The sequence below is a fragment of the Lonchura striata genome, chromosome 3 (assembly GCF_050655825.1).
Source record: "Lonchura striata isolate lonStrDom1 chromosome 3, ASM5065582v1, whole genome shotgun sequence".
NCBI lineage: Eukaryota > Metazoa > Chordata > Aves > Passeriformes > Estrildidae > Lonchura > Lonchura striata.
In genome coordinates, this window is record NC_140705.1 from 83,240,311 (window position 1) to 83,261,666 (window position 21,356).

Below are 21,356 nucleotides of genomic sequence, written 5' to 3' on the forward strand. Positions count from 1 at the left end.
AGAATCTATCAATCCATAAAGTTTGCAGTGGTGGGAGGCATTATCAGACATCGGGTTGATTAAACTCTTCCAGGAAGATGACTCAACATGTGAAAAGCCCTGTGCAAGATCAGGGTCTAAACATAGGGCTCTGTCTAGGGTTCAGATAATACAATTCATAAGGAGTTATTGATGTATTTTCTGTTTAAATGACATCCAAATTAATGCAGAATTATCTGTAAGTTTCAGACAGTAACCTTGCAATATTAAGTAGTTTAATTTTGTTGTCACTTTGGCAGAACAGTATACATTAGGACTCCTTCAGCAGACTAGCTAAGATTGTTCTTTTATGAAGAAATGGACAAAGGCAATGATTTAGAGTGGTACAGCTTAATCACAGACTGATCTCTCCTTTGCATTGATGTACTCTTAGTCTTTTCTTCTGCTATTGAGGTGACTCTGGCTTACTGGACTGAAATAAAATCTACTAACTTGACCTTAAAGTAAGGGGAAGATTCTGGTAACTAACTTTTTTCTCATCTGTACATATTGCACCTCTTCCTGAATCTCTTCCAACAAGCTATTGTGTAGTGCTGTGTTCTGCTAACCTTGCTGACCGAGTTGTCTCCACGTAGCTATAGACTGACTGAGGACAGAGCGGTGTGAGTGGACAGTGTGTGAAAGCACCCTTTCCTTGCACACTTAAAACAGGATGACTTCCTTGACTCTCCTCCCTTCTTCTGGGGCAGGTAAACGTAATTTGCTCTGGTTCAGGAGGCCACGCAATCTGTACCAACACAAGGCAAATTCGTGGTAAACACACTCCCTTTTGTTGCTCTTCATACTGATCCTCTGGTGATTTGACTTGTATTCCTTTTCCTGCAATTGAAAATTAGCTTTTTATCCGGGTTCCCTAAGGAAGCCGACTTGCAGATCCGTGCTACCATTCTGTTTGTATGAAATCCTCTCCACTCTTTGTTTTCATGTTACTTTTGAGCGAATTGGAAAAATCCAAAATTAAACGACTGTACAACGTGAGCGGCTGTGGAGAGCCCCATATGAACGCTGTGCAGAGGGAGAGGCAGGGGGGAGAAAAGAGGGAAAGCTGCGCAGTTTTGGTGAGCAGATTAGCCCTGTGCCGAGCTCCAGATTAGTTCATGCCTTTGTTACCGCCGGCTCCGGTCACGGCTCAGCCCCGCGCCTGCCTCCCGGTGCTGCGGGCACGGGGTAGCCCCGCTCCTGCCCTTATGTAACTGCTGTAGCAGGCCTGTGCCAGGGGAACTATTTGGAGCAGCAGTGTCCCTTTTTAAAGCCTGTAAGCAATAAACCGTGCGAGACTAGGCCCGACCAGGGCGCAGGGGAGCCAGCGGAATCGGGACAAGGCTCTGCGAGGCTGTGGCTGGAACGCGGGCCCTCGTGGGGGGCATTTCGGTCGGGCTGTGGCCTCACGCGGGCGGGAGCCGGCACGGGGGTGGTTCTCAGCCCGGAGCGGGTTCATCGTGCCGGAGCGGTGTTACAGCCGATCCGCCACCGCCAAGGGACCCGCCGGGACAAGGGCGGCGGGGCATGCAGCGCTCGGCCGGTATTTACGGTAATGCGGTCGTTACGGTAGCGCGGGAGGGCCTACGTGCGCGGGGGCGGGACGGCGCGCGCGGCGCCGGTGCGTGCGCGGCCCCGTGAGGCGCGTCTCCCTCGCGAGCTCGCGGTGAAAGGATTTGGCGCCAGGCGGGTCCGGCTCCGCAGCTCCCGCAGCCGCACGAACCCCCCGCGCCTCCCGCCCGCACCCACCGCCCGCCGGGGCACCGACACACCGCAGGCAGAGCCAGAGCCGCCCGTCTGTCCCTGCTCGCCGCCGCCCGCGCGCCGCCCAGGGACCGAGCCGCCACTGCTGCCGCCGCCATGAGCTGCTCTCCCGTGAACGTAAAGAAGCTGAAGGTGTCGGAGCTGAAAGAGGAGCTGAAAAAGCGGCGCCTCTCCGACAAGGGCCTCAAGGCTGAGCTCATGGAGCGGCTCCAGGCCGCGCTAGATCAGGAGGAGGCCGGCGGGGGCGGCCCCGCCAGCGGCGCGGCCGAGCCCGGCAACGGCAGCGTGGAGGGGGAGGCGGCCGAGAGCGGCGGGGGCGCCGCGCAGCTCCGCCAGGGGGGGGGCCCCGGCCAGGCCGCGGCCTCCGCCATGGAGGACGACGACGAGGAAGGGCTGGAGGCCGCCGATGGCGACGCCATGGAGTTGGGCGAGGAGAACGGCGAGCGGGCAGGGGCCGGGGGCGGCCCCATGGAGGAGGAGGCGGGCGGCGAGGAGGAGGAGGAAGAGGAGGAGGATGATGAGAACGGCGACGACCAGGGTTTTCAAGAGGGGGAGGACGAGTTGGCCGACGAGGAGGAGGCCGCGGCCGGGGACGCCAACGGCCACGGTGACCAGCAGCCGCCGCAGCCCCAGCAGCCGCAGCAGCCCCCTCCGCTCCTCCCGCCGCGCGGCGCCGCTGCCGCCAAGGAGGCTCCCGGCAAGAGCGCTGGGGGCGCCTCGGGGCCCGCCGCTGCCTCTGGCCCGGCGGGCCCCGCCAAGCAGCAGCAGCAGCAGAAGAAAGCGGAAGGCGGCGGCGGAGGCGGCCGCCCCGGGGCGCAGGGCGTCGGGGGTGAGTGAGCGAGGCGGCGGGAAGCGGGGTGGGGGCCATTAATCCCATCCCCCCGCCATGACGGGGGTTGTTGGGCCGGGGGGGGTTGGGGGCGGCGGTTTCCGGGGCGCGCGCGGGAGGACGTTGGCGGCCCCGCGCCTCGTGCTGGCCCGGCGGGGGAGGGGCGGGGAGGAGGGGCGGCGGAGGGGCCGCTGGGGCGCGCTGTGCATTGTGCGCCCGCAGCGCGGGGCGCCTGACGTCACTTCCGGGCTGGGCGCCGCCGCCGCTCGGGATGGCGCTGGGAAGGCCTGGCGGTACAATGGAGGCGGGAGGAGGAATCCCTTCCCTGGGGCTGCCGCCCGCGGCCCGCCGGGAGGAGGCGCAGTCGTGCGGATCGCACGGTGCCCTTGCGAGAGGCTGGCAATGACCCGCTGCCTCCGTGGTGGGCGGGTGGTGATGGTGTTGCGGGTCTGGAGGCGCGGTGGCTCAGGAGATTTTTTTTTTTTTTTTTTTTAATCATTTTGGTGGGGATTTCTTTTTTTTTTTTTTTTCGGGGCTGTTTCAATGGGGCTCATAACATTGAGGGCCGTACTCGCTGCTGTGTGGTGTATTGGCGACTTCCGTATGCTAAATAATTTCTGATTGGCGACAAGTTTTGAGTCTTCCCGTGAAAATTCAACATACAGGGCTTTACCTTAGTAACATAGTAAAATGCCCTTTTAAGATGTTACTGCTTATCTTATGCTGTAGCTTGCTGCAGCTTGCAAAGTTGAAGCCATGATATAGATTCTAATCCAAATTAAACTAATCAAAATAAATCATTGCTTCTGTTCTAGGAGATGGTAAAACAGAGCAAAAGCCTGGTGAGAAGAAGAGGGGAGTGAAGAGACCACGTGAAGACCATGGCCGGGGATACTTTGAATACATTGAGGAAAACAAGTACAGCAGGTAAACAGAATTGGTACTGGGCACATTTTGTGATGAGGAGGAATAGAGTACAGAAATGTTATTTTAGCTTAGTGAAAATACGTGTAACTTATTCTGTTTTGTTTGGTTTTGTTTTTTCAGGGCCAAGTCTCCTCAACCACCTGTTGAAGAAGAAGATGAACATTTTGATGACACAGTGGTTTGTCTTGATACTTGTGAGTAAACATGCTTTCCTTTACCCTGGAAAGATGTGGTGTTGAGGCTTTTACTCTTAATGCCACGCTTTCTGAGACGGGGAGGATAACATTTGTTGATTTTCATTACCAGGTAACTTTTTAAAAAAAATTAGAAAAATACTCTATTTCCACCCATTTTCAGCAAAGAAAACAACAGAAGGACCTGAGTATGTTAGCAGTAATAAACTTGGTTTTCTTTCAATTCTGTAGTGATAGACAGTTCTGTGAAGAAATCTTAACCAAAACACTAATCTGGTATGGAAGTTTAGGTGAGTAAGTGTAGAGTGCACATAGAACACTCTGGAGACAGGTTGATGAAACAGCTGTCCAGCACTGTTGCCCAGAAAGCTCAGAGAGTAGCATAAGTGTTTACAAAGCACAGTTTGGGAAGTGAGCTTCCTGCATACATTCCCTTATTTAGATACTGACTAGTGGAGTGTTTCTTCTGTCTTCTGATCAATTTAACAAAATCTAGTAATGCTTCCTCAGAAATGAGCCATTCATGTAACGTGTGAATGTGTGGCTTTGGGTGGTGGTTTGTGCAAGTGGGATGGCAGAGAGACAGTCTACAGAGCATATAAATGGAGAACTATCTGCAAACAGGGCTGTTTTTGAGGCAGATTATAAACATTATTACTGTAACATTATTATGGCAGAGTTGACATTTGTATTCTTGAGGGTAAGTATAAGGACTCAGTGCAATATTAGAAAACTTGATCTTGAAGTAATGCTTGAACTCGTTGGATTCTTACAGTGCCATGGAAGGGAAGCTTAACTTTTGGCATTGTCTGGCATACTTCTTAGAAGTTTCAGGTGGTTTTATTCCACAATAAATGGTTTGAAATGGAAGGCGGTATTACTTTACAGTCACGTAAATTGCCGGATATGCCATCCCTGACATTTTGCTAAGTCTCAAGTTTCTAGCTGCTAACCTGGTGAGTAGCCACTTCTGTGGGAGCTTTGGATTTTTCCAATAGCTGAGTAAATAGCTCCTTTTCATAATTACTGTTTCTAGTAATAATGGTATTTTCTAGTGGAAAATCTTGTTACTGGGCAAATTCTGATTTAAAGTGTTGGCAGACTCTTCAGAAATAAGATTCAAACACAGCTGTAAGGCTGAATTGTGTAATTAATTGGATTGGCACTCTCTTCTGATAGTGACCCAGACCTGTAAGAGGTTTAGCCACTTTTAAGTGCTTTTTATTGCCTGCTTTTTATTGCCTGTGTCTTACAAAGAAGCTGTAACTTCAATCCTGTTCTAAAGGTAGCCTGCAAAGGTGGGTTTCTTCTGTATGATTTTATCTGCTTTTCAACAAATAAAAGTTAGCAGTACTAATGAGAAGACACTTGGATCTTAGTATTTTTGAAATTGGGGATGGCTGTATGCAAACAAAACAAAATCTTGTTCATAAGAGTTGCCAGTACTACAGGGCAGACTGCATTTTAGTCTACTCTGGCATCATGCAGGTTTTATACCAGAGCAGAATTCCTCGCTGTTTGCTCATTTTGCTCCTTTCTTGTAACCATCAGGTAGGTTTGGAGCTGCTTCCGTGTGTTCCTTGCTCTGGGGAATTCAAATGTTGCATGCTGCACCTCATGTTACCGTTTGGCATTGTTTTTCTGAAACCTACTGGGAGATTCATTTGCAATTTCATGGTGTGCAGCTCTAAAGATGCTTGTAAAACCGAGGTTCTACTTAGGTTCTTAGAGTGATAGGTGAATTCAGTGTGTAGGTTGTGTTTCTAGGCTGAAGTAGGTTCTCTCTGTGCTTAGCATATCTAGCATATCTGCACCTGATTTAACTGCCTTTATTTTAATAGACATCATCTAATTTGACTTGCTGATTGACTGTATTAACCAAAGACTACATTCAGTACTTAAATAAAAACATTTGTGTTCACATTTACTGCTTAGCAGCCCTTAGGTTTGGGCTTGAGCAGTGAGACTGCTTCAGAATCAGGTCTTAGAGGATACTGGAGAGCACAATGCAGATGGCTCAGTATTGATGGAAAGAGGTAACTGGCAGAGGGTTCAAACAGATGAGGTGGAAGTTAAGGGTTTTAAAAGCAGATGGAAAAAATAGAGGGAATTTGGGTGACAGAAGTGAAGATGGCACCTTGAAAATTACTTGTTAGCTAGTTTCTCCTAAGATTTTGGCTGAGCTTCAGTCTGCAGTTCCATCTAGGCATGTTGCTTCTGTGAATGATCCTGGGTATTTGCTGGCAGTTTGTCTTTAAACCTTTGAAAGCTGGCATTACCTTTAATGCATAAAATTGGACACCTGTACTTTATTTTGTAATCTGAATAAACAGGATGGTTTTTATGTTAACAGATAACTGTGACCTGCATTTTAAAATCTCAAGAGACCGGTTTAGTGCTTCCTCTCTGACCATGGAAAGCTTTGCTTTCCTTTGGGCTGGAGGGAGAGCCTCTTACGGAGTTTCTAAAGGCAAAGTCTGCTTTGAGATGAAGGTGAGTTAATGTTTATGAGACTTCTGCATGCTTGAATATAATATTTATACTTGTCACACTTTTTGGCCTTGGTTGAAACTAATTTATGTGAACAGGACTCTAAAAACGGCCTTCTCTTACAAGAAGATGGCTCAGTTTGCAAAACTGTTTCCTCTTTTATAAGCACTTTGATTTAACAAACAAACAAAAAAACAGAAATCAAAAAAAAAAACACTAAGCACCATGTTTGTTCTGAATGTGAGACTTTTGGTCTTACTTTTTAATCACTAATTCTATTTGTCATCTCATGCATCAACACTGAAAGTATTTTTATACTCTGTAGTCAGAAGTTTGCTTGTGCTTTCTGAAGATTACAGAAAGCTTGACCTTTTTTTTAAGGAATAGAAACTATCCCAGCACTCCTTTCTGGTTCTGCTTAGTCTTTTGAGTTTGATCTGCTCTAGGCAGGGATTTGGGCTGGACAACCTCTAGAGGTCCCTTTCAATATCATTAACTCTGACATGATGCATTGAATATGAGTATTTGAAGGGTAGGAATGGCGAAGAGCAATCAGCCTTCTAATAAACTGATTTCTCCAGCTTGTTGAAGGAAGAGGAACAAAATCACAAAACTTGAATCTATTTTTCTTATTCCTGTTCTACTTAACAATGTTAAAGGCTTCTTTGCGAATGATGGGCTTGTCTGTTATCTTCCTCTAATGCTTTCAAATTTAACTGCTACCCTGATAATCCCATTATCCAGACTTTTGCGTGGAGTGATTTCTGTGTCTCTTGGAAGGCCAGTGAAGTGAAATTTATGTCACTTTTCATTGTCCTGTTTGTTTTCAAATGAGTTTCAGCTCAGTCACCTGACTGGGATAGTTGCAGAGGTTGATAGGATACTGATGGGCTTTTCACTTCCTTTTAGTAAAGTTTCTAAAGATAGTTAAAAACAGCTGGTAGCATGTAGATTCCAGTGCGTTTAGGTGGTTTGTTGGGGGTTTCTGGGATGTTTTTGATTGTTGCCTTTTTTTTTTTTTTTTTTTTTTTTTTTTAAATCTGGTTATGTTATTTGGAAGCTGGCAGCTTGCCCAGGAAATCTGCTCATAGTGAAAAGGGATAGTGTAATATTTTCCCTGTCTCTAAGAAGAGGGTTTTTTAATACAGTGCACATTTTCTTAGCTAAGTAATTTACTGTTAATCCCAACTTTGTGGGAACTGGGTTTTTGTAATAACTATTCATATTGTTTGTGATTTTAATACAATGCAAAAGGACTTAAGGCTTTTGACCACTGACAGGGACTGCTGTGACAAAGTGATGAAGATTCATGGTATCTTCAATCTTCATTGCTAAGTCAGGAGATAGAACTGTTTAGTCAGTGGTTGCAGTTTCATATTCTCGAGCATGTTTTATTTTTGCTGAAGGTTATCACTTAGACTTAGCAAAGATTTAACCAGAGTGTAAAGGGTCAAAATATTACCTTTTGTTCTTCCGTATTGTTAGTATATAGTAAATACCGCTTACTTTTTACTGAATAATTTAAAAATAGGTTACAGAAAAGATTCCTGTTAAACACCTGTATACAAAAGACATTGACATACATGAAGTGCGAGTTGGCTGGTCACTGAACACAAGTGGAATGTTGCTTGGTAAGACTTAAATGTTTAATTGCTTTTGTGTTGATGGGGCTGAAGTTTTAAGTTTTTTTTTTTCTGAAGCAGGGGGAACAGGTTTAGTGACTGTAGTCTGTATGTGTGAAAAGTGGTCTTAATTTGAGTCATTCTCTGGATGTAGTGTGAGAAATTACTAGACCAAATAAAGGCATAAAGTGTTCAGACCTGTAAGGGTTAGGGCCATATTTTAGGAATTAATTCTTGCAATTTTTATATACAGATTATAGAGAACATTGTTAAATGCTTGATAAGATAAAGGGTTTGTCTTTTTCATGTAGTGTCAAAAGTAGAAAAGGGGGAGTCATCCTTCCCTCCACTTTTAAAGAGTGGTGCATGGTATAAAGTTGGTGGGAAAACCCTAATTTCTGAAAATGGCTGGAAAGAAAGAAGTACGATTTCCATTACATATATGACAAATGATTATAATAATAATATTTATAACTTGTTGCTGAAACACATGTTTGGGGGAAATACTGGTCAGTCATTATCTTCCGATATCAGCAACAGCTTTCTACTTAAGTTACACCTGAGACCTTGTATTTGACACTTCTGTTAGCTTGTTCCTTGCAGCTTCATCCTCAGCTGTTGCATAGGCTGAATGTCTGCTAAACTCCCTTTAAAATGGGAGGGGTAAGTGCTCCTGGAGACTAACTTCAGAAAGCCTTTGTATCTACGTTACAGCAGGTATACCAGTGCATAATGAGGTCTTCACAGTTTAAAATATTAGTTAATGTCTTTATCTGACAGTTCAGCTTTTATTGTCAGCATAAATCTGGAACCAGCAGCCTAAAGCTTTTGAACAGGGATGAGGAAACACTGCTGTTCTATCTCAAGTGAAAGTTTGAATAGAAGAATGAGCTTGTATAGCTGTTGGGGGGCATTAGCTTGTTTTGTCATTAATAAAAATACTCTGAACAGCAGCTTATTAAGTAGCTATAAGGTGATTTATGTCTAAAAGGTTAGATGGGAAAGCCTATTTGTAATTAGTTTGAATTGTTCCTTCAGGTGAAGAAGAATTTTCTTACGGTTATTCTCTAAAAGGAATAAAGACATGCAATTGTGAAACTGAAGACTTTGGTGAGAAGTTTGATGAAAATGATGTGATTGGATGTTTTGCTGTAAGTTTTCACTTATATTTTCTTTTGAGGGAAAAGAAGCAGTAAAGCAAATACATAAAATCATGGGAGAAAGACAAGTTGTTTAACATAGGCAGGCAGTAAAAGCAGCAGTTATTACTAACAGTGACTGCTGGCAACGTAATTTCATATTAATGGATAAATGTCTTTAAAATACTTTTAACAAAATATCAGATCTTTATCAAAATGATCATTGATAGTGAGTCATTAGAAGAGAAAATTGGTTTTAGTTCCTGTATGAAATAACAGTGTTACAGAAGTTGAGTGAACATAGCCAGTAGAGTGAAGTGATGAATTAACTGTATAAAGTGAGTTAATTTTATCCAAAATAATGCTTTGTCTGAAAAACAGAATTTTGATGGTGATGAAGTGGAACTCTCATATTCCAAGAATGGACAAGAGCTTGGTGTTGCATTCAAAATAAGCAAGGAAGTTCTTGATGGGCGACCACTCTTTCCACATGTTCTCTGCCATAACTGTGCGGTTGAGTTCAACTTCGGTCAGAAGGAGGAGCCCTACTTCCCTGTACCTGAAGAGTACACCTTCATCCAGAAGGTCCCCCTAGAGGATAGGGTCCGAGGACCAAAGGGACCCGAGCAAAAGAAAGATTGTGAAGTAAGTTTCTTGGAATCATCTCAAAAGTTGTTAAAGCACATGGATGGAAATGGTTAGAGTTAAGGAGACTATTCCACCTTACTCCTGACATTTTTGTTTGGGAGCTTTAATACTTAGTGTCCTGTGACCTGTTCACTACCACTGCCTTCCCCATGCTCAAGACCCCTGCATACCTCCTTGGTATCCAGTAGGCTTGCTGGGCTACGTTAAGTGTATTAAAGAAAATAATCTTTGAACTAATATCTCAAATTCAGAACTTTTTGTCATAGGTGGTGATGATGATTGGCTTGCCAGGGGCTGGCAAGACTACATGGGTTACCAAACATGCAGCAGCAAATCCTGGAAAATACAACATTCTTGGGACAAATACTATTATGGACAAAATGATGGTAAGTGAAAATATTATTTATTTCTTGATATATTGAAAACTTGCTGTAAATCCATGGTATTTGACTGCCATGGGGTTCTTTTGTATCGAAGAAGCTGGCTACTAGTTAGCTAGTGACCATTCGTAATGAAGAAAAGACTGGCTTTGACACTTGGTGCCATGGTCTGGTTGACAAGGTGGTTTTAGTTCAACTCGGTGATCTCAAATGTCTTTCCAACCTAATGGTTATTTGTAAAGATTTTATTACCTTGCTGTGTTGCTAATTCACACATGGCAGGATTCAGAGGCTTTTTTGTGGTAAAATGTAAGAAATAGTCAGCTGTTGTTGACTATTGAATGTATTTCTACTTCCCTATACATCACTGTTCTTGGAGCTGGAATTGTTACTGTGATGAGTATACCTTGAACTGAATGGTACCAATTCTTGTGGTGTCTTTATAAATCTTACGTTCTATGAAGGGTTGAGAACTTCAGTTACGAGTTTGCAGCCAGTTGTGGCCTTGTATTAAACAACCCTTGAAGTGTGGATAGCATTTAGCAAAGAATGTAAGCCACGTGTATCAGGACTACACTGACTAATTGTGGGAAATTTCTCCATAGGTTGCAGGTTTTAAGCGTCAGATGGCAGACACTGGAAAACTTAACACACTGTTGCAGAGGGCTCCACAGTGTCTTGGAAAGTTCATTGAGATTGCAGCTCGTAAGAAGCGGAATTTCATTTTGGATCAGGTAGAAGCTTCAGTGAAAAATGGTTAAGGAAATTTGTTGTAGGCTATATTGTAGTAATTAATTGGGATTAAAGTTATAATAGCAGTTGTTTCAGTTACTGACTTACTACTCATTCAGGGGACACAAAGTTGAGCTATTACTACAAATGCTTGTCTGAACTTCTCTAGATTTATGGGATGTGGGAGGAAGTGTTTTAACACATTGATACGAGCTCGTAACTTTGCCTTATGCAGCATCTTTATGTCCAGTTATTTGTAAACTTCATTGCAAGCTCTTGTAGAGGTGAAGTCTATACACCATAAGTTGACTTCCTTAACTCTTACAATGACAGCTACGTGTAGTAAGTTACTGCATTTTTTTCAGACAAATGTGTCTGCAGCTGCGCAGAGGAGAAAAATGTGCCTGTTTGCAGGCTTCCAGCGCAAAGCAGTTGTTGTTTGCCCAAAAGATGAAGACTACAAGCAAAGAACACAAAAGAAGGCAGAGGTGGAGGGAAAAGATCTTCCAGAGCATGCAGTTCTCAAAATGAAAGGCATGGAACATAATCCTATACTGTGTTTTAGGATGCTGACTATCTGTTTAGAGGATTAAGTAAACGTGAAGTCTAAAAAACCACTTTATCTTAAACAGTTGTACTTTTACAAAACTGGAAGACTATTGTAACTTGGTAGGATAACACTATATTGTGTTCCCTCTGCTGCAGTCCTTAACACTACTCAGTTACGGTGATACGCTTCATGCAGATGCACAAAGCTGTCTTGGCATAAAGTGCCCTATATACGTGACATATTTGGCAGAAACTGGTGTTCTGAGTGGAGGCTTATAAAAGAAAAAAAAAGATAGGCAGAATGTTTTTGAGGTTTGGAACAGTACTGGCAACTCCATGAAGACCTGTTTATTTCCTTTGTCACTGTTATATTTTGTAAATGCTCAGATTATGTAATTTTGTCCCTATGCTGAGGGGTTGCAGAGGGTGGGAGGAAGAATGGGGGAAAGGTGGTTAAATTGCAGCTTTGATTATAGCTGAATGTTGATGCTGAATACTCAGTGTTTTTGCAATTATAGGGAACTTCACACTGCCAGAGGTAGCAGAATGTTTTGATGAAATAATCTATGTAGAGTTGCAAAAAGAAGAAGCTCAGAAGCTTTTGGAACAGTATAAAGAAGAAAGTAAGAAAGCTCTTCCGCCAGAAAAGAAACAGAACACTGGCTCAAAGAAGAACAAGAAGAGCAATAAAAATCAATTTAATAGGGGTCAGAGAGGACGTGGAGGATTCAACATGCGGGGCAACTTCAGAGGAGGAGGTGAGCCTAGAAATATAGCTGTGACTTCTGGAGGTTGCTGCTGCTGGGGAAAAAGGTTCTAGTACTTGCCTTGCAGTTATTATATAGTGGGAACCTTGATCTCAATTTCAGTAAGTTTAATGTTCTAGTGTATAGTTAATTGTCCAGCTTGAGAGGGAACCTTGTCAGAGCTTGGATTGCAGTGTTCATCTTTGTGTAGGAAATAAAGACTTAACAATTCCTTGATTAAAGTAACTCTCCCTTGCAGTCCCTGGCAATCGTGGTGGATACAACAGGAGGGGAGGCAACATGCCTCAGCGAGGTGGTGGAGGTGGCGGTGGTGGTGGTGGCAGCAGTGGAGCAATTGGCTACCCCTATCCTCGCGGCCCTGTCTTTCCAAGCAGAGGTGGCTACTCCAACAGAGGAAACTATAACAGAGGTGGAATGCCCAACAGGGGAAACTACAACCAGGTGATGCTTTGAGCGGGGGACTGACTAGTTGAACTACAGTACTTTGGATGTTGTTGACAGCTCTGGTGCCTGTGAGAAGTCACAGACTTGGTTGTGCCTTTAGAGTTTAGTGCATGTGCCCAGGGCTCTGACTGTTGCATAACAACTGCTGATGCAGGGGGTTCATGTTAGGGCTGTACCTCTGTCCTGTTAAAAATGAAGATTGTCAGTGCACGTGTGAAGGCTGGTCTCTGGTTTTTTGTGTGTTTCTTCCCCTTCCCCAATAATAGCAACTGTTGTTTGGCCTGACGGTCAAAGTGTATCTTAATCAAGAGAACATTCTGAAAATAACTCTGTACAGAATCTTTGTTGGTGTCTGGTATTAAATGCAACTAGTAAAGACACACTAGCCCAGATCTTACCTGATGGAATATCGGTGGAAGTATTGGAAAAACAAAACTGGGATTACTGAAGAGCCAGCAGATGGAGCCCAAGCCAGTAAACATGGCTCAGGTTTGCCTAATACTGACAAACAGGGGAAAAGCAAAATTTTATCTACTTTTATCAATGACCCTTTGTTGTACCATAACTTCTGTTGAAGTTTTGTGGGCTAGCTCATCTATTTTCAGCTGTGTGACCCATATCCTTTTGTCTGATCAGATAACATCCTTGTGGCAACTACAGGCTTTCCTAACTAAAAATAGACAAGCTCTTGTATTTTTAGTTGTCCTGGTGCATTTAGCAGCTGGAAATAAGGTGAGTCAAAACTGGATTAGCCAGCTTTCCAGACCAGGCAACAACAGTTTGAGCTGGTTTATTAATTCTGAGGGTCTTGCCCTATGTTTAAAGAGCAGTGGCTTAGAGGGGAGGAAGAAGGCTTTTGGTATTCTGATGTTTTTAAGGGAAGGATTTTTTGTTGGTGTGTTTTTCTGTTAACCTGGGACTGATACTTCTCTATGGTATGTGATGTTTTGGTGGTAATTAAGATTGGTATTAGGACACTGCTAAAAAATGCATATAGACAAAGTAGTTAAAAACTGTTGTCCTCTTGCAGAACTTCAGAGGAAGGGGAAATAATCGTGGCTACAAAAACCAATCTCAGGGCTACAACCAGTGGCAGCAGGGTGTAAGTAGTCCCAGCTTTACCTGTTTACTCATTGTAAACCTGAGTTGCAAAATGCTGACTGAAACAAAGAGACGAATAGTCAAAAGTGGATAGCAAAATCGTCTAAAGCTAGGTAATACCACTATAAATAGCTTCCTGCGCAAAATTTAATCTGCCTTGATGGTCTTGATATATCAAATACCAGCTGCGGCTTAAAGTTCTTAATGGTATGTAGTACTTGGCTTCACATTACTGCTGTGAAGTGAACTTTTAACTGCCTTCAGTCGTTCAGGAGCTTGCTGCTATTGCAGAGGACTTTAATATTCTCAGGTTCCAGGGGAACTAGATGTTTGTTAAATGCTCCCCCCCCCCCCCCTCAAGTAAGAAACTTAACCATTATGTGATTGCAGGTTAAAACTAACTATTTATTAATCTGTTGCAGCAATTCTGGGGTCAGAAGCCATGGAGTCAGCATTATCACCAAGGATATTATTGAATACCCAAATAAATGAACTGATACATATTTCTCCAAAACCTTCACAAGAAGTCGACTGTTTTCTTTAGTAGGCTAACTTTTTAAACATTCCACAAGAGGAAGTGCCTGCGGGTTCCTTTTTTAGAAGCTTTGTGGGTTGATTTTTTCTTTCCTTTTTTTGTACATTTTTAATTGCAGTTTTAAAGTGATTCGTAAGAGAACCTCAGCATTGTGCACGAAAAGAGAATGTGTCAGTATTTCAGGGTTCTACATTTTATCTGTAAAATGTGACTTTTTTTTTACCACAACAAAAGTAAAACATTGCTTTGTACCTGGTGTCTTTTTATTAAAGAATTTTCTCCTTTTTCCCCATCCCCCAATTTCTAAGAAACAGTCGTGAGTCATGTCACAATATGATAGAAATGTTAGCAACCAGATTCGTATGGAGGCATCTTAGTAGCCCTCAAATACCATGAGATTATGTAAAGCTCCCTATTACACTCCATCCTCTCTATGGAGCTCTTGGGTGGGGAGGGGAGGAGGGGGAGGCAAAAGTTACTGGCAATAACTAGGACTTTTTTGTATCATTTGGAACTGAATAAGATGTTGGGGGCAAAGAGGAAACCTGGGGCTAAATAGTGATGGTGGAGTGTATGTAGAAGCTCTTAAAGTTGCAAAACTCGGTTGCTTTATTTGTGGAGGCTCAAACTTGTGAAGGTACAATACCATAATTTTTTTTCCCATTTGTTCTGCATTTTGATTCTGAAAAGAAGCTGGCTTTGCCCATTTCTTATTAAACAAAACTTGTTGTAAATCCAGTTGTCTAATGGGATCTATATGAAGTTAGCTGTGTGTCTGTATAACTTTCCCCACAAAATACTGTATACCTAGTGTGCTTGTAGTAGTTACCTCCACCATTTTGTAAACTAATGAAACTGTGAGTCACCCATTTTATATCTTAATTTTTAATCATGTCAATTCTCAAATGGGTGTATCTCCTTAGCCTGCTGATTCCTTTTCTCTTTAAAGAAAGTGGGTGGAGAAGTTTAACTCTAGACGTTTGTTTGCAATAAAATAAATTCATTTTACTCTTGTTTGGGATTGTCGCCTTCAAGGTCTAAAATCCCGTTAATGCTCTAAAGAGGAAGAGAATGTATGAAAGCGACGATGTTGGACAGTGTTAAACTCATTACTGTACATGCTGAAATACTTGTGTTTCTTTAAAAAAAACTGGTGGTTGCTCTGTTAGAGATCTATGACATGTATAATTCACAGTTTAACATGGCTATATGTATGGGGCAAAAGTCTTTGAGTTGCGCTTGCATCATGTAAATCCACTTAACCTCTTTATTGTGAAGTAGACATTAGGGAAGGAGCAGGAGAAGGATTTGGACAGTAGGACAGGAGGAAGGATTGTCATGGAGTTTAACAGCAAGCTTCAATTTGTTTTAACTGCTATTTTGTTCAGCTTTATGTTTCTGTAAAATTGTAGTGGCACTGTTAGCTGCTAACTTGTGTTCTAATGCCAAAAGACAGGGAAAAGATGTACCCATTGTAAGAGAGTGCACGGGGTACACACGTGAGAATACATGGCACTGCCGCCATCAGGGCCCCTGGCATGTGCTGGCAGTCCCCGTGGCGGTGTATGGACTAGCAGAGGCTTCCTGGCAGCAGCCTAGAGCTAGAGTAGTGTGCTGTGCTTGAAACCTTTCTCCAATGTTAGTCAATTTCTAGTAGTCTTCAGAAGTAAAGCTTGTGTTGCTCTTCTAGCCTTTATAGCAGATGCCATTGCATATTGACATTAAACATTAACGGCACCTCCTCCTTGTTAATAGTGCTTTAAATCATCCCTTTACTTTGAATGAGAAAAATGTAAATTGTCTTAAAAGAAACACTTATTTAATGAAATTTGGGGAATTGAGACCCAAATATGTTTTGCTGAAATGGAGTTTTCTTCAGACTTGAAAAAAAAAGTTTAGTGTAACTAAAGTCCATTTCCCTTCTACCCTCGTCACAAGAACTAACACTTTGTATGGAGTGCTGATCCTTTGCTTATTTTGGTACTCTATAAAATTATATAGTCTTAAACTAAAATATAAGAGCCTACACTTACTATGTGGTTGTAAAGCCTGTATTTCAATTCAAAAGTCTGGGATGTTTTGTTTTCAGTTTCTTTGCTGTATGGTGTTTAAAAAAAAACCCCAACAAAACAGCCACACATTAGATGCTTCAACTCTGACACTCAAAAAGGAGTATCCTGTTTCTATTAAAAATACTCCTCTCCAACAAAAGCTGGTTTGGGAAGTTCAGCACTATCTGAGAAACAGAATTCAAAAAAACTTCAGCACATGCTCTACCTGGGACACGTGTAGCTCAGAGAGGGGGTGGAAAAGTCCATGTATGTCCTACTCATGATTTGTCACAGTTGAGTGGAGAATAGTGCTTGCATGGAGCCGCATATTCAGCCTGGGTCTGCCCACACACTCTCAACGTAGCTCTGAATATTCCTAGAGAAGGGATTTATTTTGCCATGTGAAAGTGGCTGTTATAGAGAAGCAGTTGCCTAAAGAATCACTAATACTAAAAAATGCACATTTTGCATTTAAAAAGGACAATATGAAACTTAGCTGGAGGCTATAAAAAGGTGAGGAGGGGACAGCTGTACATTGCCAAAACGAGAGGGCTGAGCCATCTGTCACATTCAGTGATTTCTTGCAGCTTACAAGGGTTTGTTTACATGCAGGAAAGTACTTGGACTAGAGCAGCTGAGCTGCTGGTGACGGTGGCACAGATAGTGGCATACAACACTGGGGTTTGGGCTCATGTTTAGGGTGTTTTTAGAGTGCAAACTGGGTTTGGCCTTTTCTACCTGAGATGAGGTTTCTTTCTAACAAACCTGGATAGCATCGGGCTTAGCTCTGTGACAACAGGACCGCGGCACATGGTGCCCGTGCAGCTGCTGGCAGCTGTGCCCGTGCTGCTGGTGGTGCTCTCCTTGCGGCCCTGTCTGACGCAGCTGCTGCCGCCTCAGCCATCCCCAGCAGGCTCTGGCCGCCACGCCTTGCCCGAGGGGGCTGTGCACGCTCGTGTCCCCGGGAGGAAGTGCTCTGTTAACAACCAAACAAACTCCAGCTGTATTTCTGCCTTGGCTAGTAACAATCGCTAGGATACACACTGTGTACATGGAGGTGCTTCCCCGACACGGCGCGGTCTTGGCGAGGGGCGGTGTCCTGCGGGTGTCCTGCGTGAGAGGACTTTGTAAACACATTCAGCTGTGCGACATCAGGGGCAGGCTGTGGTTCTAGGGTGGCCTATGAGATCCTGTACCCACAGCCGGCTCTGCTCTTGGGAGCTGGCCTTTCCTGCTGCACCGGGAGTACTCGGCACTGCTGCCACCTGTGTGCCGGAGCTCAGTGTAAATGGCACCAGTACACGAGTTCCTTTCAGTGCCTACTGCAGGACAGCTCAGCAGCAGAGATTTTTAGATGCTGTGCCCACTTTTTCTGATAGCAGAATGAATTAAATCAGTCTTCTGGCTATGTCCTGTACAGTCCAAGCCACTTGCGTTGAAAGAAAAATTCTTACTCATGATGTAAGCCACTATTTTTTTTTTTTCTTGCAACACTCCAAGCACTGCTTTTAATAGAAATAGGTGATTAAGTCATATTTTAAGATTAGGAAGTTTCCTTGTCCATGACCTTTTGAAAAACTAGGCCAGTGCTTTCTAACAGGGCAACCTGAGGCAAAGCCACAAGAAATCAAACTGAGCTGCAGAGACATGAAATACTTTGACACTTCTGCAGATGTTGGCTGCCAAGGGCTGGGTTCTTCCAAGCAAAGAAGCATGCACACACTGTATTTGTGAACTAGCAAGGGAGTAGTATGTAGAGCTGGAGACAACTTGGCCCAAAGCACTGTGGAGGATGGGGAAAGCTCCAGGCTGTCAGAAAAAGCTGCTGAGGAGCAAGTGGAAACTCAGAAGAGCAGCTTTGTAACTCGGGTGTGTAACAGCCCAGCTGTGGTGAAGTTAGAGCAGCACCTCTGTCACACTGGCAAAAGCATCTCCCTCCCAGGCAAAGCCCCCATGCAGGTAGAGAGGGAAAGAGGCCTTCTCTTTAAACAGTGGCAGAGTAGTGGTTAGTTTTGTGCAGCTTCTCTGCATTGCTAGGCACCAGCCATCTCCTCCAGCATAGAAGGCCTCTCCAGAGCCAGCCCTTACACGGAACTGGCTGAACTCAAGACTTGGCCAGCAATTTCTCTGGATGTGACTCTTGTCTTAGTTTGTCTTTCTGCCAGTACTGGGAGTGGCAGGAGGATTCAGCAATGAATTGGTTGCTATGTAAACTTAGCTGTAGCTTAAAAAAGATGCTCAATGTTTGACATGTTGTCAACCTCAATAGCAAAAAACAAAGGCAAGTGTAAAAACCTAGAAATACAATTACTTGTAGGTGAATTGATATGCAAGTGTTACTTTAGAGCAGGTTTTTGTTATCTCTTCTGGTTTAGTAGACAATCTTTGATCTGCAGAGTACTTTGGGTCCTAGAAGTTACTAAAAACTTTGGGTAAGACATAGAGATGGGGAAAAGAAATTAGTAGGTCTCAAAGGAGATATTTACTTGTAATATCTTTTTCTGAAAGAAGTGACACTTGGAGTTTGCTCACATTTGGGGTTTGCTGAGAAACAAGACTCAGAAAAGTTTAGCTACTAGAGTCCACATACAGCATCACGTACAGGTTGTGAGCAGCAGAGCTGTGTACCAAAGTCTGGCACCTCCAGACATTGCACACTTTGTCTTCTCTGCTATGTGCTCCCTTGCTGCTGCCAGAGCGTTTGCTATGCTGTGGGGCCTCCCACCCAGCCGGGGAGTACTGCATTGGAGAGAACAATTCCTGAAGGCAAAACAGATGCTCTTCAAAAAGGTTGTCCTCTGCATGGCACTGGGCTTTTCCTGCCTTGGGTTTTGCAAATTATCTGTGTCTTTGTAGGCTGCAGAATATTAGAGATTTGCTTCTGGACGTGGAGTCCATCCTCCTATTTGTGGTAGGGCTGGCACCTGTGCTCAGGTCATCTGTGTCTTTGTCTAGATGATGCTTGAAAATCTGCAAAGGGTGGAAATTACATGGCCTTTCTGAGCTGTCCAGTGCACTACCCTCAGAGTAAACCAGGCCTGTCCTCTGCCTGGCCTGGAGCCCCCAAAATGGAGTTTGTGGCCATTGCCTTGCCCCATCTCCTGGAGCTATAAGGAGATATTTGCCTTCATCTTTTAACTGTCCTGCAGATAATACTTGGCTCTTATTAGTTCACCCCACAGACTATATCCAGCTCCTTCCACTGTCTCTCCAGAGAATGGGTCTTGAGCTCCGTGGACACTTTAGGAGCCCATCACTGGAGTCTCTACAGTTTTTCAACATCGTTGTTGAGCAAGCCCAAAGCTGGGCAGCAATATTAGATGCACTGCTCTGCACTGGTAGATCCCTGCATCCTCGCATTCATTGGCCACATATTTCGTGATGGAGCCCAGACTGCAGGCTCCAGTCTTTTTGCAGAGAGAACACTCTCCTGGCCCACATTCAACTTGGCAGCCACTGTAAGTCCCATCCTCTTCAGCAGGGCTGTGATTCAGCTAACTGCTTCCCAGCCTCTAGCGGACACTGCATTAGGCAAGCAGCTGCCCTATGAAACAACAATAACAACAACAACAACAATAATAATAAATCTAATTTATTGTTAAATAGTGAGACAAGCAACTTAAAAGGAAACATGAGTTGTAAATTATTTGTGCAAATTAAATGTCTTGTGTGTTTGCCCTATTTAGTCTGAGAGACCTTGGAGAAAGCAGCTGTGATAGTTCAGTAAGAACTACTTCAATACTTAAGTATCAGTGAACACAACATTTAAATGTCACAATCTGGGTATTTGGATTCCAGACCTAGGATAGTCTATCAATCACACCTTTTGCATGAATTTGCCTGCCCCTTTGTTACAAGGAGAAGTATCTCCTGTGTGGAGCAGAGCCCACCAAGCATCACACCAGCTGCCAAAGCTCGAGGTGACTGGCTGGTTCCCGTATGTTGCCGCAATAAGAACTGCTTCCCCCAAAGCAAAAGGAGGTGGGAGCAATCACTGTGATCCCGTGCTCCAGTCCGCAGGGCTGCACGCTGAACCCAGCCCTGCTTGGCACTGAGAAAACTCCAGTCTGCTTGGCGGTGGAGAAGGTTGGATGCCGGGAGACATTTCCTGAAAATCAGCGGCTCCCGGACATTCCTGGGAGGGGGCTGCTGTTGCTGCTGCTTCAGCGGCTGCGTTGGCACAGCCCCAGGATATTTATGTGCCTCCACAGCCTGGCAGCTGGCCAGTCCCTTTTAATTTTTTTCCTTTAAGGAAACACCCGCAGAAGGGAAATGAGAGACTCCAACCGTTTCTTTCAGCAACAATGAAGAAAAGTTTTCAGGAATGATCTTGCTTTTATAGGTAGTTACTGCCTTGAAAGGTCCATTATTTACCAAGTACAAGTATTGTTCTCTGGTTCCAGAACAAACCAGGGAAGATTACGGTGCTGAAAGCAACTGAGGGGCTGGTGTGGGGAGGGAGGGAGTGAATGGGTTCCTCCTTGTATGCTGGCTGTATTCCAATTAGCATGGATCCCAGAGGAGGCCATCAGTAGAGGGACCGAGCTGCTGCTATATTATTATCTAAACCCCTCTGAATTTTTTCCAGTTTGGTGCCGTACCAGGAGTGTGTGACTTCACACAGAACTGTGGTTTGTGGCATGTCACAGCATTCCTGAATGGTGGGGAGTATGGTTGCATGTGTGTGTCCACACAGCCGTGTGCAGGGGCATACCTCACTCTGCTGGAACCCAGCAGCATCTGACGGAGCAGCTTCCTGACTAGCTGGTAGGTGGCCACTCTGTGACCCACTTAGGTGCTCTCGAGATAAGTCTCTGGGAGAGCACAGGTGTGGGTGACAGAGATGTACAGACTGAGGTATGGTGTCCCCAGTAAAAGGATGAATGGTGTCAGAGAAATTTCTGAATAGAAATTAATGCTGACTGGCTTTCAGGAAGGAGAGGGCCATTGTGCTTGTTAGTGGGTATAAGAAGTCCTCTGTGGTACTGGTTCAAGGGAACCTTGTGAGGTTTAGGAAGAAAAGGCTGAGCTTTTTATCCAGCTGGGAGTCTCAGTAAGCAGTAATGGAAGAATATGACACTGGGATACTATCAGAGCAAAGAAACCAAGTAAAACAAGTTCTGTCATGGCCTCCCAGTGCTGCCTCAGGACAGCCCTCAAGGGCTT

At 44.2% G+C, this 21,356-nt stretch overlaps 1 protein-coding gene across 1 annotated transcript; it reads left to right on the top strand.

Annotated features, from left to right (window-relative positions):
• The first annotated feature begins 1,670 nt into the window (after window positions 1-1,670).
• Window positions 1,671-16,172, top strand: HNRNPU (heterogeneous nuclear ribonucleoprotein U). Its single transcript, XM_021550454.4, has 14 exons — window positions 1,671-2,611; window positions 3,427-3,538; window positions 3,659-3,732; window positions 6,086-6,225; window positions 7,754-7,853; window positions 8,883-8,995; window positions 9,365-9,628; window positions 9,898-10,017; window positions 10,617-10,745; window positions 11,109-11,277; window positions 11,811-12,050; window positions 12,298-12,500; window positions 13,534-13,605; window positions 14,027-16,172. Exons 1-14 carry the CDS (start codon window positions 1,879-1,881, stop codon window positions 14,078-14,080), a joined length of 2,523 nt encoding a protein of 840 aa, XP_021406129.1. The 5' UTR covers window positions 1,671-1,878; the 3' UTR covers window positions 14,081-16,172.
• The last annotated feature ends 5,184 nt before the right edge of the window (window positions 16,173-21,356 follow it).

Bases quoted from the DNA above. Each gene is read 5' to 3' on its own strand.
- HNRNPU (XM_021550454.4), top strand. From the start codon at position 1,879: ATGAGCTGCTCTCCCGTGAACGTAAAGAAGCTGAAGGTGTCGGAGCTG. The intron at 3,733-6,085 runs GTGAGTAAACAT...TTATGTTAACAG, and splicing joins AGTGGTTTGTCTTGATACTT to ATAACTGTGACCTGCATTTT. The intron at 10,018-10,616 runs GTAAGTGAAAAT...ATTTCTCCATAG, and splicing joins CTATTATGGACAAAATGATG to GTTGCAGGTTTTAAGCGTCA.